Source organism: Sinocyclocheilus grahami, unplaced genomic scaffold, assembly GCF_001515645.1.
Source record: "Sinocyclocheilus grahami isolate Dianchi unplaced genomic scaffold, SAMN03320097.WGS_v1.1 scaffold257.1, whole genome shotgun sequence".
NCBI lineage: Eukaryota > Metazoa > Chordata > Actinopteri > Cypriniformes > Cyprinidae > Sinocyclocheilus > Sinocyclocheilus grahami.
The window spans coordinates 1,061,230-1,074,912 of record NW_015505436.1 but is presented as its reverse complement, the minus strand read 5'-3'; the positions used below and the strand labels follow the sequence as shown (position 1 = coordinate 1,074,912).

General features: G+C 37.2%; 1 protein-coding gene across 4 annotated transcripts; it reads right to left on the bottom strand.

Annotated features, from left to right (window-relative positions):
• Positions 1–2,735: 2,735 nt before the first annotated feature.
• LOC107598833 (uncharacterized) lies at positions 2,736–12,967 on the bottom strand. 4 transcript variants are annotated; one of them, XM_016290268.1, is made up of 16 exons: positions 12,684–12,967; positions 11,771–11,899; positions 11,447–11,566; positions 11,110–11,262; positions 10,843–11,022; positions 10,592–10,769; positions 8,056–8,178; positions 7,710–7,895; positions 7,480–7,617; positions 7,059–7,190; positions 6,539–6,952; positions 5,457–5,672; positions 5,221–5,364; positions 4,096–4,398; positions 3,857–3,997; positions 2,736–3,417 (listed from the first exon to the last, which is right to left on the bottom strand). In XM_016290268.1, exons 1-16 carry the CDS (start codon positions 12,882–12,884, stop codon positions 3,329–3,331), a joined length of 2,847 nt encoding a protein of 948 aa, XP_016145754.1. In that variant the 5' UTR covers positions 12,885–12,967; the 3' UTR covers positions 2,736–3,328. The 4 variants fall into 4 exon arrangements, with proteins under 4 accessions (XP_016145754.1, XP_016145756.1, XP_016145758.1 ...); XM_016290270.1 differs by having other exon boundaries at positions 10,592–10,757; XM_016290272.1 differs by lacking the exons at positions 10,592–10,769; positions 10,843–11,022; positions 11,110–11,262; ... (1 more) ...; positions 11,771–11,899; positions 12,684–12,967 and adding exons at positions 8,984–9,161; positions 9,235–9,414; positions 9,502–9,654; positions 9,839–9,958; positions 10,163–10,300.
• Between the last annotated feature and the right edge of the window lie 716 nt (positions 12,968–13,683).

Genomic DNA, 13,683 nt, shown 5'->3' with positions numbered 1-13,683 from the left:
TTCCCACAATTACTAATTAATTTACAGTTAAACTGTAGCAAAATCTGGCCACGATTTACCTAAACAAGGGAACAAATTCTTAATTTGTGGCCATGATATCTTAATTGAGCAGGGCAGGGTTCCATCATTTCCTGAACATGAATGGAAAAAATATGTTTGTGCATTGAAATTACTCCTCACAGCGGTAATCACTAGAGGAATATGAGCAGTAGACAGTATTGTATGTTTGGATGAAGCTGGTGCCTTAAGTTGGTGAGGTCTGGGTGTGAAGAACATCCTGACCCAGAGTAGCTTTAACATCCTCCTGGAATAAAACCTGACACGCATTCCTTCACTCTTCATCATTACAACAACATTCAGACTGTAGCGCTTCATTGACATCTTGTGGTCAGTTCATTAAACAACACTTCATATTGTCTCAAAAGAGCAAGTATGATGCTACATGCACTTTTACAAGTTGTTTGAACTGAAATGTGTGTTGGTGGTGTGTGTACACAACCACCCTATAATGATACAAATCCACCCAGTGTTTTTTTTAATCTTGTTAAATGTTTTCCCCTTTCTCAAATCAAGCCGATCTCAGATGCCTGTCTGTGTGACGTCACAAAAACAGGCCCCTCCCACGATAGACATTGATTGACAGTAGCGTTTCAGCACAGACTAGACTGGCGTCTTACCTTAGACCCGCCCTGAGTGAGTTGTAATCAGTCCGCCATTGTTTCACCGCCAGAGCAGGTGTAGACAAGAATGACTCCTAATGCCGAGTTCACACTGCACGATTTTCAAAGACGTCGCATCACTGTTGGTTTCACACTGAACGACAATCTGGGGTAGCATTCAGTTGTTGCTGTGTTCACACTGCACGATGGAACGATGACAGGAGGTTACACACTGCATGACTTTACAATAGGAAGAATCGCAGACAGCTCTGTCTGGTGCAGGGTTGCCAGGTTTTCGCTACAAAACACGCCCAATTACTACTCAAAACTAGCCTGAAAATAGCCCAATTGCTTTCGAAGGTGTCCCCCATTAAAAATCGCGTTCGGGGGTAAAATACACATTTTTTTTGGCGGGGTTCTCCTGGTACAATTCACATTTCAGGGCCTAAATATCACGTTATTGGGGTCGCTTCAACCTGCTGACATAAAAAACAACCGGCGGCAATCGCGGATTTGGCAACACTGGTCCGCAAACTACGTTTCATATAACTCCTCCCCGAACTTCCCGCTGCCCTGTATCTTGGTCTCTCATTGGCTGTAGGTCATCGCCGATGTAGTTTTCAGTCAGAAATCATTTAACACAGCGTGATTGTGAATCGCCGACAGCTCCAGATATTTAGCATGTCAAATATTTCACGGGCGTCAGCGATGCATCGGCGATTCCCTCAGATCGCGTCTTTGATAATTCACACTGCGATTTCGCAAAACCTGTCGACGAGTGAAAAATCGGCCTAAAATCGTGCAGTGTGAACTCTGCATAAGCGATTGAGGTCTTCTGTTCTTGGATGTAATAATGAACATAGTAGTATTCCTCATTTACTCCCGACATCTGAGCCGCTGAAGACACAGTGGATTATGTTTGTTTTTGAAGGGAATGCGCCCCGATCTATATAAATGTGTCTATGTTCGTGTGAATCATTCATGATCCAGCCTCATCTACAGAAGAAGGGAGTATAAGATTTTTTTAATGAATCTTTGCAAATCGCCTTTCCTAATAATATGCTAGCTAGCAAGTTTCACGATGAATGCGGCTAAAGTAAACAGGCCCTCAGAGAGCAGCTCGGAAGTGAGGGGCGGGGTCAGCAGAGCTCATTAACATTTAAAGGAAAATGCTACAAAACGGCGTGCTTTGAAAAGAGCTGTTTTTTACACTACCATTGAGAAATTTTAACCAAACTATGTTACAGACTTTTCATTAAGACCCTAAAGAATCATATCAACTTAAAACTGTCTGGGCCGGTATATTCGAGCAAAACTGGCCACAATTCAACAGCCTATTAATGTTACTATTGGGGTTTTGGTATTTATTGTGAATTATCTTACCATTTAAAAGAAAATGTGGACATGAAATACTGATTTGAATAATAATTTCTTTTATTTGTAGAGATGTATGCCTAAGTCAGTTATACAGTGTAGGGGTTGAACGACTTCTGATTTTTTTTAAGTCGACTTTTATGTGATGAAAGTCGAGTCGAAGTCGACTAGTCACTGATGACGTCATTAATGAACAAATAAGTCTGGAGCTGTGATAAACAGCTTGTGCACAGCTATGGCCTATGACACAGCGCTGCCCTCATGGCTGTTGCTCCTGTACAGCTTTTTTTATCAGTTCTTTTGTCTTTAAGTCGTTATATTTCTCACAGATTTCTGCTCGTTCTAAATCAGATACAGATAAAGTAGCACAGTAAAGATTACATTAATATGAATGCATTAGTGAGAGAGCGATTGCGTGTGTAAATTAATTCTACCTGGCAGCGTCTCTCTACTAGTAGTGAAGCTGTGGAATTTAGTTAAGAAATATATGCTTGAACTTTTCAGTTTCTAAGCTATTTTATTGAGAAATCACAGAACAGTGTTGACAATACATTTCCGCGCTGAATGATTCTGTGTGCGTGATATACGAGCTACTGTCTGTAATGTGTGTGCGTTACAGTGCAGCAGCGCATTAGATTAGAATGGTGATTAACTCCCATTCAATTTCGAGCATCCAGTAATATAATCACACATGTCTTGTGGAGCGCTTTCAAAGTATGCATTTATTTGTCATTTGAACTGTTTGGAAACTGTAAAATGACTCAAGTCAAGTGTGGAATGAATAGATTCACTTGATCAACAAACTGTTAATAATGTAGCTCAGCTCATCTCATTGAATCATATGCACAGTAGTAGAATAAAATTAGTTTTCCAGCAAAGACAACAAACCCCTGAAACTGAATCTCAATTCAATTTGAAGGAATTTCAGTCAGTGCCATATCAGTGCCTTTTGGAAAATGAACGAAACTTCAGGTTTTTCATTCGATTACATTTCGTTGATTTGTAATTTTCTTCTGATGTTAAAAGAGTTTAGTTGGTATACCTCTGATATAAATCTTTCAAATACATCTAGTTTCATTCAATGCCATGGCCATTGATTTAAATTCCAGGGAAATTTAAAATTTAATAAATAAATGTACATTTAAGAATGTAAATCTATATTTGTATTGAGAAAGAAAATTAAACACCTTAAAATAGATAACATTGCAAGCCAGGTTTGAAAATCTTCACCAGGACAAGTCAGTAGAGTAGGTGACTAGGACATGGAGACCAATTTTTTCCAGCTGAAATCAATTTCAATTGTTTTTGTCGTCCACAAACCTAAATCTGAACTTGAGCTCTTGAAGCAGCTTCGACTTTGCAGTTTCCCAGCTGTCTTCCCAGCCTAGAAATCAAACAACAAACTTGTAACCAACTGTACTATTTTAATATTTAATATTACACGCAAATATTTCCACCTTGACAGAAGAACTCAGCATATTAGAATGATTTCTGAAGATTCATGTGAGCTTTGCATCACAGGAATAAATTACATTTTAAAATATATTCAAATAACAAAAACAGTTCTTTTACATTTAAATACTATTTCACAAACCTACAGATCTACTCTATTTAATCATAAACTGTAGTTGATCAAATAAATGCAGCCATGGTACGTTTCAAAATTACATTTTGCAAGACTTTCAGAAACATTCCAAAATCTCACTTTTTTTCCCCCCCAAACTTTTGAACAGTACTGTATTTAAAATGCATTAAAATATTTATAAATAACATTAAACCTTTATTGAACATTTATGATGTTGTGAGTGTGTATGTGAGCTCACCTGGACTGCAGCAGGTTAACTGAGCAGAGAAAGTAGCCTTTGCTCCAAGCGCCTCTACTGTGTCCTCAAACACTGGCTGTGGCAGATTCTGCTTTTTGAACCACTCGTCTACAGAGTTTCTCAAAGGTGCATTGTCTGCTTCTGTAAGTGGTTGAGAACAGAATGACAATCATTAAATGATCATTTTCTAATAATGTACTTTAAGAAAGACAAACTGGTTGGTGTTCATTGGCTCTGACCTGTCTTTACCCCCAGCAGACCCAGTATGCGTTCACTGAGATGATTTCGAGCTGCTTTCTTGTTGCTTTGACATGTGCACTTCAGCGTATAGTCACAGAAAGACAGCTGGATAGAGGCCCGTTCCTCAGACTTCAGGTCAATGACAGGCTCTCTCTGACCGGCCCTGTTCAGCATGGAGCTCAGCTGATTCTGAACCTCTTCGGCACTATCAGCTCCAGGTAGTGAAGGATAACCAAAGAGGGGTGATAGTGAACGTAAGGTGTTCTGGAGAGCACATAACTTGGCTTCATCCTCTGAAGATCCTAAAAAAGACCATATTATATTTGAACACAATGGCATTCATACAGGTATCACATGTTTTTTGTTACATTTCTGTTCCCAGTTAAAGAATATATTGCTTTAAGAAGCAGTGTAAAATGAAAATAAATTAATATGATTGACTGGGTCAAGGTTCATGTTTTAAAATATCTCCCAAAAAAAACTAAACACAATGATATTTATGATTTAACTTTTTTATGTACTTAAAACACTACAATTAAAATGGTATTAAATGTTTTTAATGTTATTGAAAGATGTCTCTTCTGCTCATTAAAGCTGCATTTATTTGATCAAAATTATAGTAATAACAGTAATCTTGTGAAATATTATTGCAATTTAAAAGAACTGTTTTCTATTTCAATATATTGTAAAATGTAATTTATTCCTGTGATGCAAAGCTGAATTTTCAGCATCATTACTTTAGTCTTCAGTGTCACATGACCCTTTAGAAATCCTTCTAATATGCTGATATTATCAATGTTGAAAACACTTGTGCTGCTTAATATTTTTGTGGAAACGGTGACATATTTTTAATAGAAAGTTCAAACAGCATTTATTTGAAATAGATATTTTAACATTTAAATGTCTTTACTGTGTCACCTTTGAATTTGATGCATCCTTGCTGAATAAAAGTATTAATTTCTTTCAAAAAATCAAATCAAATAAATGAATAAATAATTATACTGGCCCCAAACTTTTGAATGGTAGTGTAGACTTTTTAAAAGATTTTTCATTTTCTTTATTTGGACACATTTCATTGTCATTGACCCCAAAATTGCACTTGATTCTGTTGAGTATATACTAACCTTGTCCGTCATACTTCACATCGTAAGTTATGTTCTTTAGTGAGCAATAAAATGACTTTTCAGATTCTTCAGCTTCTTCCTGAGGAAGAGTAAGAGACCTCTGAGAAAAGTGCTGCTTCACCAGCGCAATGCACTTCTTTTCGTCTTGAATTAGAGGTGAAGAAAAAAGCATTAGCCAAGGAACATAAATCGATTGGTATATTTATATATGAATACATAAATACACAAATATATACCTGAGCTAGGATCCAAAATTTCCATCACACGGCCAAATAACAAGTAGGCTTTTCGAGTGGCTTCTCTCTTAGAGTCGTAACCTTGTTGTTTGTTGACATAAGTATAGTTTTCCAGGTTGACTGTCACAGTGCATTTGAAATTCTGATCATGTTTTATGTTCTCCATGTTCACTTGTGGTGGCTTGAGATTATATACATTAAACAGCTCATTGATTTCTGTAAAATACACAAAGATGTACAAGTAGATTAAACCAGAGTTGCAACAAGTACCTTAAACTTGTCACTTTATTTTTTACAGTGTACCACTAGCGCTCCCTACTGGTGTCCCCTGCATTAGGACATCATCTTTCTTCCTACATGCTCCATTACCCAGTAGCCCCTCACTGCAGAACACAAGATCCAGGGGGCGTGGTTGGATCCAAATCTAGGGGGTGGAGATTGGTAGGTTCAGGGGTGGAGATGGATAGATTTAGGGATCAGGGGGTGGAGATTGGTAGGTTTAGGGGTAGAGATGGGTGGGTTTTGGTATCAGGCGGTGGAGACGGGTAGGTTTAGGGGTGGACATGGGTAGGTTTAGGGATCAGGGGGTGGAGACGGGTAGGTTTAGGGGTGGAAATGGGTGGGTTTAGGGGTGGAGATGGGTAGGTTTAGGGGTGGAGATGGGTGGGTTTAGGGATCAAGGGTTGGAGACGGGTAGGTTTAGGGGTGGAAATGGGTGGGTTTTGGGATCAGGGGGTGGAGACGGGTAGGTTTATAACGTTCTGACAAAACCTTATAAGCAGCTTCAGCCGCTTCTTCCTTTGAAGAGCATCTATCAGACGCAACTTCTTGATTAAGATCCACAGTCACTTTACCAAAGAAAGTGATTCCTGAAATGTCAAAAATATTTATTTTAATCACGTTTCTTTTTGTTTATTCAATTTATTTATTTATTTTGCTGTGAGTCTGCTTTTTCAGGCTCTTTGCCATTTAAATATGTCCTGTGCACAAAATAAATGAACTAGACAATAAATAAACACTTGCACTTCCTGCTGGTGTCTCCTGCATTAGCACATCATCTTTCTTCCTACATGCTCCATTACCTGGACAGTCAATCCTGGGCTTTTTCCTCTGTGAGGCTGGAGAGCTAGAGTCTGGAGGGTCCGGCTGCACAGGAACAGTAACAAGGACTGACTCTTGGGATGATGGGAGCTGTGCTGATGTGCAGATGCTTTCAGACTCTGAATGATCTTTCACTTCGGCCTCACTGATGGATACTGTAGAGGTAATCGTGTCCGAGCTGATGTCGATGGACATGGGTTCAGCACTGACCTCTGCTTTATTATCTGTGTCATAAACTGGATTTTTGAGACCCAGTGTCTCTAGACGCTCTTTTAGAACACCTTTGAAGTTCTTCTCAGTATCTAATATTGGAGGAGAGTTGAGGATCCCTGACAGATGCTGCAGAGCAACTTTAGCTGCCTGTTGCTCCGCCTGTCTCTTCTTGGTGGAGCCATCTAAGAAATGCAAACTAAACGTCAGCAAACAATAGCTTGTAAATCAGCACACAACTTTTGTGAAAGGAAGATAAATGATGTTTAACAAATGACTAAGAGCAGTTACCTTTGTCACAAAAAGTAAAAGGCCCGACGAGTTTGAGCTTGCAGATGGTTGTGCTGTCATCAAAATCTTCTATTGGTTTGGGGAAGCCATTTGTGTTGAAATATTCCATCGTCACTGACTTATATGTCTGACCTGTTGCAGCGAGAAAGAAAATCAGGTTTAGTGAGCTATTCAGAAAAATCAAATAATATATATTATTTCATCAAAATATGCTATTTGAGTCTTGATGTGTTGAAAGTGGCAATAAACTAATTTTTGCACAAACATGAAATGGATTTATTTCCAAAAACATTACATGCAAACATGTTTGTATAAATTTGACAGTAATATAATACAATACGTAAATTGTGCTTAAAGTATTTTATTAAACTAAGCATTATTTTAAGGCTTAAAATTGCTTAATTTAATATTTGTACTTTACCTTCTATTGGAGCACTAATGCAAAAACGTTCCCATAAAACCTTATAAGCTGCTTCAGTCGCTTCTTCCTTTGTAGAGCATCTATCAGACGCAACTTCTCGACTGAGATCCACAGTCACTTTACCAAAGACAGTGATTCCTGAAATGGCAAAATCTAGAATGATTTACTGTATCATACATTGATCTCAGTGCACCATAATGCAATAGTACAATTTCATAGTCATATTTCACCTGAGGAAGACGAAGAGGAGGCCTCAGAGTGCATGACTGAGCTTGACGGTTCATCTGTGCTTTCTTGCTGTAATTTCAGCTGCTTGAGGGCAATGAATGCGACCTCCTGATGGGCGGCCTTTTTTTCGTTAAACACACTTTTGCCAATGAAACGTTGTCCATTTACTGTCACTTTACCTCTGTAACCTGTGCGGAGGATGTGAACTTTGTGATTAACTGTTGAATCTAACCTGAATTAAAGAATGTCGTCCACTTTTCCTGTATGTCTGAACAAATACATGTTCTGTTTGTTTCAAAAGGACTATCATGCAATGGATATTAACTGGACGGATGATGAATTTGTTACCTTGGGCTTCTTGATCCTCTGTAAAAACAGGACATTTGTCCTCTGGCCATTTCTTTGCCTGACAATATTCATAAAGATGATTTTTGTATTTAAGTGGGTTGCCAGGAAACACTGGATCTGTGGCTAAAGAAACACTGGAATGAGACAATCTGAATATAGTTGGACTCTTGTGAACCTCCTTGTGAGTTAAACTTGTGTAATTTAGCTTATTAATTTTTTCTCGGTATTAAAAGCATGACCAAAGGCTACTTAAGTGTAGTGAAAGACACTACATTTTTTAAAAATGCACTTTGTAAAAAATGTATACAATTAAAAGCTTTATACCACAACTTTTAAAAAAATGCACTTTGTAAAAAAAAGTATAAAATTAAAAGCTTTACTTTAAAGTATATTTTTAAATTATTGTTTTAATTGTCATGCCTTAAAGAAGTACACTTAGTTTGAGGTACTGACTTATTTAAGTACATTAGAACTTTATAACATTGCAACTTCATTATTACAAATGTGTAATTACAAATGTATTTAAATATATGGCATACAAGTTAAATACTATTTTGATTTATTATGTTAACTAAAATACATTTTCATTGAATTGCTAAAGTCAATTAAGTGTCTGATTACATTTTAGTACATTCAGTTCACACTTAAGTATATTCTTTTAAAGTATATTACATTGTATCTATAGTAAGTACTATTTTTAAAAGTATGCTTGTACTTCTTTTTCACAGGGAATTGACCTCCTCTTAATTTAATCATAATTTCAACGTTTTTCAGTTTGTAATTTTCAAGGGATATTATCTGTGGTTAAACTTTCTTTGTGAGTTCACTTTTGGCCCACAGAACACATTAGAAGCTTCATGTAGAAACGAAATATTGCTAAATGGTTAAATCAAACATAAATACTAATGGTATTATTTTTTTTTCTCACCATGTGTCACTTTCTCCAGTTGGTCCACTCTTCCTGTCAAGTGGTTGATCTGCTCCTCATGTTGATCTACTTTTGCCTGCATCTCTTTAAGTTTGTCAACTTCAGGACCTAGGTTCTCCAGCAGATCTTTGTTTTGGTCCAGGAAGTCCAGGAGACTCTTCATGTCCTGAGGTTTTTCCTTAACATTAAGTCATGTTTTAGAACAGACATGCTGCAGTTCACACAGTTTAGTGTTGATCTACTGTACTTACTTTGACATTTTCATCTTGGTTCCCCTCCAAGCGTGAGATAAAGTCTTCAATCCTATCTTTCATGGCCTGCTGCTCACGGTTCAGAACATTCTGGCGGTCTTTCACGGTCTGGAGATCTTCCTGTTGGCCATCTACCTCACACGGGGCTTGATTGAAATTCTTGTCCAAGATGTTGTAAAACTACACAGGAATTTGAAAAACGTATACATAATACAAATATATTGAAGAGCAACATCCTAATAATAAAATGAATAATTTTCCATCCACCTGCGTTATCTCCTTTTCCAAGTCTTTCATTTCTGGGACATGAGGTTCAAGCTCCTCGGCCAGCTGCAGGAGCGTTTTGTGATGCTTTTTCATTTCCTCATTGCTCACTTTGAAGTCAGGCGAATGCATTACATTGTTCCGTACAGTTATTACCTGAAATTGTTAAATAAAAATAAGTGTAAAATGTGTTATCTGCAGTGTTTGAATATCCGTACCGATACAGTGGTCACGTACTATAGCACGAAGCTTATCACACATGCAGAAGTTCTGAATGATGTAATGTTGAAAAATCTATTTTGCAGGGAAATATAGGTTATTTCCTCCTCGGTGTACTTACGTCTCTCACACATTGTCCTGGGATCTTGAAATGTTTACAGAAATTCATTAAGTTTAGGATGGCAGCAATATCAAACTGGTCAAACTTGCGATGTTTTGTCTGCCCACGTGGCATATGTGCCTGTCATAAGAAATATGAGAGACATGCAGTCAACAATGTAAAAAAATGTAATGCACGTTGATTTTTGTTGACTGACACCAAATATCTAAATATAACTCTCCCCATATGCAGCAGGACAATATATCAATATTATAACAATATTATTTCCAACAGACAGCACTCAGTGGCAACACTCTATGCTTATTAAAGATGAAAGCAACTTACTTTGGCAACTTCCCACTTATCTGTGGGCCATAGATGAGGCTGGCAGTTGTCCCAGTACATACGATTCTCATTCCCATTATGATTGGCAATGATTTCCTTCTTCCAGTGTTCACACAACCGGCAGAGATGCTCATTCAGTTCACACTTAAGTATATTCTTTTAAAGTATATTACATTGTATCTATAGTAAGTACTATTTTTAAAAGTATGCTTGTACTTCTTTTTCACAGGGAATTGACCTCCTCTTAATTTAATCATAATTTCAACGTTTTTCAGTTTGTAATTTTCAAGGGATATTATCTGTGGTTAAACTTTCTTTGTGAGTTCACTTTTGGCCCACAGAACACATTAGAAGCTTCATGTAGAAACGAAATATTGCTAAATGGTTAAATCAAACATAAATACTAATGGTATTATTTTTTTTTCTCACCATGTGTCACTTTCTCCAGTTGGTCCACTCTTCCTGTCAAGTGGTTGATCTGCTCCTCATGTTGATCTACTTTTGCCTGCATCTCTTTAAGTTTGTCAACTTCAGGACCTAGGTTCTCCAGCAGATCTTTGTTTTGGTCCAGGAAGTCCAGGAGACTCTTCATGTCCTGAGGTTTTTCCTTAACATTAAGTCATGTTTTAGAACAGACATGCTGCAGTTCACACAGTTTAGTGTTGATCTACTGTACTTACTTTGACATTTTCATCTTGGTTCCCCTCCAAGCGTGAGATAAAGTCTTCAATCCTATCTTTCATGGCCTGCTGCTCACGGTTCAGAACATTCTGGCGGTCTTTCACGGTCTGGAGATCTTCCTGTTGGCCATCTACCTCACACGGGGCTTGATTGAAATTCTTGTCCAAGATGTTGTAAAACTACACAGGAATTTGAAAAACTTATACATAATACAATTATATTGAAGGGCAACATCCTAATAATAAAATGAATAATTTTCCATCCACCTGCGTTATCTCCTTTTCCAAGTCTTTCATTTCTGGGACATGAGGTTCAAGCTCCTCGGCCAGCTGCAGGAGCGTTTTGTGATGCTTTTTCATTTCCTCATTGCTCACTTTGAAGTCAGGCGAATGCATTACATTGTTCCGTACAGTTATTACCTGAAATTGTTAAGTAAAAATACGTGTAAAATGTGTTATCTGCAGTGTTTGAATATCCGTACCGATACAGTGGTCACGTACTATAGCACGAAGCTTATCACACATGTAGAAGTTCTGAATGATGTAATGTTGAAAAATCTATTTTGCAGGGAAATATAGGTTATTTCCTCCTCGGTGTACTTACGTCTCTCACACATTGTCCTGGGATCTTGAAATGTTTACAGAAATTCATTAAGTTTAGGATGGCAGCAATATCAAACTGGTCAAACTTGCGATGTTTTGTCTGCCCACGTGGCATATGTGCCTGTCATAAGAAATATGAGAGACATGCAGTCAACAATGTAAAAAAATGTAATGCACGTTGATTTTTGTTGACTGACACCAAATATCTAAATATAACTCTCCCCATATGCAGCAGGACAATATATCAATATTATAACAATATTATTTCCAACAGACAGCACTCAGTGGCAACACTCTATGCTTATTAAAGATGAAAGCAACTTACTTTGGCAACTTCCCACTTATCTGTGGGCCATAGATGAGGCTGGCAGTTGTCCCAGTACATACGATTCTCATTCCCATTATGATTGGCAATGATTTCCTTCTTCCAGTGTTCACACAACCGGCAGAGATGCTGCGGAAAGAAGCAAAGCACAGTTTGGGAGACATGGACAGACTCTCCCAGAAACTTTCTGTTGATACACATTTTTATTTAATATGGCAATGACATTACTATTATTCAAAATTTGTAGTGTTAAGGATAGACAGATAGATCATCATGGTAACACACATGAAACTGAAATAATGCAATAAACATTCATTTAACAACATTAGGTGTAACACAAAACTGATAAGAAAAAACAGTTATTTCAACAAAAAAAAACATCAAATTTGAAATGTAATGCAGGGAATTCTGGGTATGTCAATTTACGGTTAATCACTGTAAATTATACAGTCTTATTTCACTTCCAAATACGGTATACTACCGTAAAATTAATGTCCAATACATGTAATGTCCAATACAGTTTCTCACCGTATATAGTAGGGGAATTTACCGTTAACCATTTAACAGGTTTTTACTGTAGCATTTTTACAATCTTTTACCGTTAAATTCACGGTATTTTTTTACAGTGTAGATAGATAAATAAGATAGAAAGATAGATAGATACATAGATAGATAGATAGATAAGATAGATAGATATATAGATAGATAGATTACACTGTATTTCTACATTGTCTAAATTTCTTAATTTTACAAATGTGTACTAATTGTACTAATTTATACAATAGCCTATTACATTGGGATCATTTAAAAAGTATTTTTCTGTATAGCATAGTTTTTTTTTGCACCGTTCAATAAAACAATAAATAAAGAAGGCTATTTCTATTGTTTGATTGACATAACATTTACAATTTACCTTATTCGCACGTTCGCACTTTAGCGCACAGGTCTGTCTATTGAGCTGAGGTTTGTTTCGAAGAGAACTGTGGTAAGTTTCGGTTTCCTTTTCGATGAAGCCCTGAATGCGGCTCCTCAGTATGTAAAGACTCTCCGTTGATTTCAGCCAGTTTTTGTAGTTTTCATCACTGAAGCGACTGTAAGATTGTGTGCTGCTCATGATCGCTAATTCAAACCGCAGAGATCGATCCCTCTTTAGTTAGAGTAGCGCTGCGCTGCGATGTGCCTCCACTGTCTTCAGCAGGTCAGCTGACTCCTGGAGTTGCCAGATACTCGGAAAGTCAACATCGTGCATTATTAAGGAAAGGGAAATAATAACGAATTTGTTGATATTCTTCAGTACCATGGTAACCGTGGTTAATAAAGGGATATGGAATCTCCTTAATGTTAGTATTGTAAATATCGCGTTAAAACTATCTTGTAAACATTTGTTTTCATTGTTTATGTTTGCTGCCTTAAAATTAGTAGCCTACATTGTCCCAGACCCAGAATTGTTCTAAAGTTAAAACATATTTAATATGAATATTCATTATTACGTTTGTAGCCCTAATTATTATCTAAAGAGAGTTACAATTTATTTATTTATTCATTCATTCATTCAAAAGTTAGTGTAGGCCTACTCAGACCGTATATTCCATTGCCCTACACCAACCCTACCCCTAAACCTACCCCTCACAGGAGACTTTGTGCTGTTTCAGATTGTCAATACACTCCATTCTGTGTGATTTATAAGTGTTTTGAAAAGTGGGGACATGGGGTAATGTCCTGAAAAGTCACCTTCTCCTTGTAATACCATGTCATACCTTTGTCATTATACAAATTTATGTCCTCATTTGTCACAAAAACATGCGCACACACACACACACACACACACACATGTGTGTGTGTGTGTGTGTGTGTGTGCGCATGTTTTTGTGACAAATGAGGACATAAATTTGTATAATGACAAAGGTATGACA

Excerpts from the sequence above, each read along its gene's own strand:
- LOC107598833 (XM_016290268.1), bottom strand. The coding sequence starts at position 12,884 with ATGAGCAGCACACAATCTTACAGTCGCTTCAGTGATGAAAACTACAAA. Across the intron at positions 11,023-11,109 it reads TGGAAAAGGAGATAACGCAG|TTTTACAACATCTTGGACAA; the intron begins GTGGATGGAAAA and ends ATTCCTGTGTAG. Across the intron at positions 7,618-7,709 it reads CTCCTCTTCGTCTTCCTCAG|GAATCACTGTCTTTGGTAAA; the intron begins GTGAAATATGAC and ends TTGCCATTTCAG.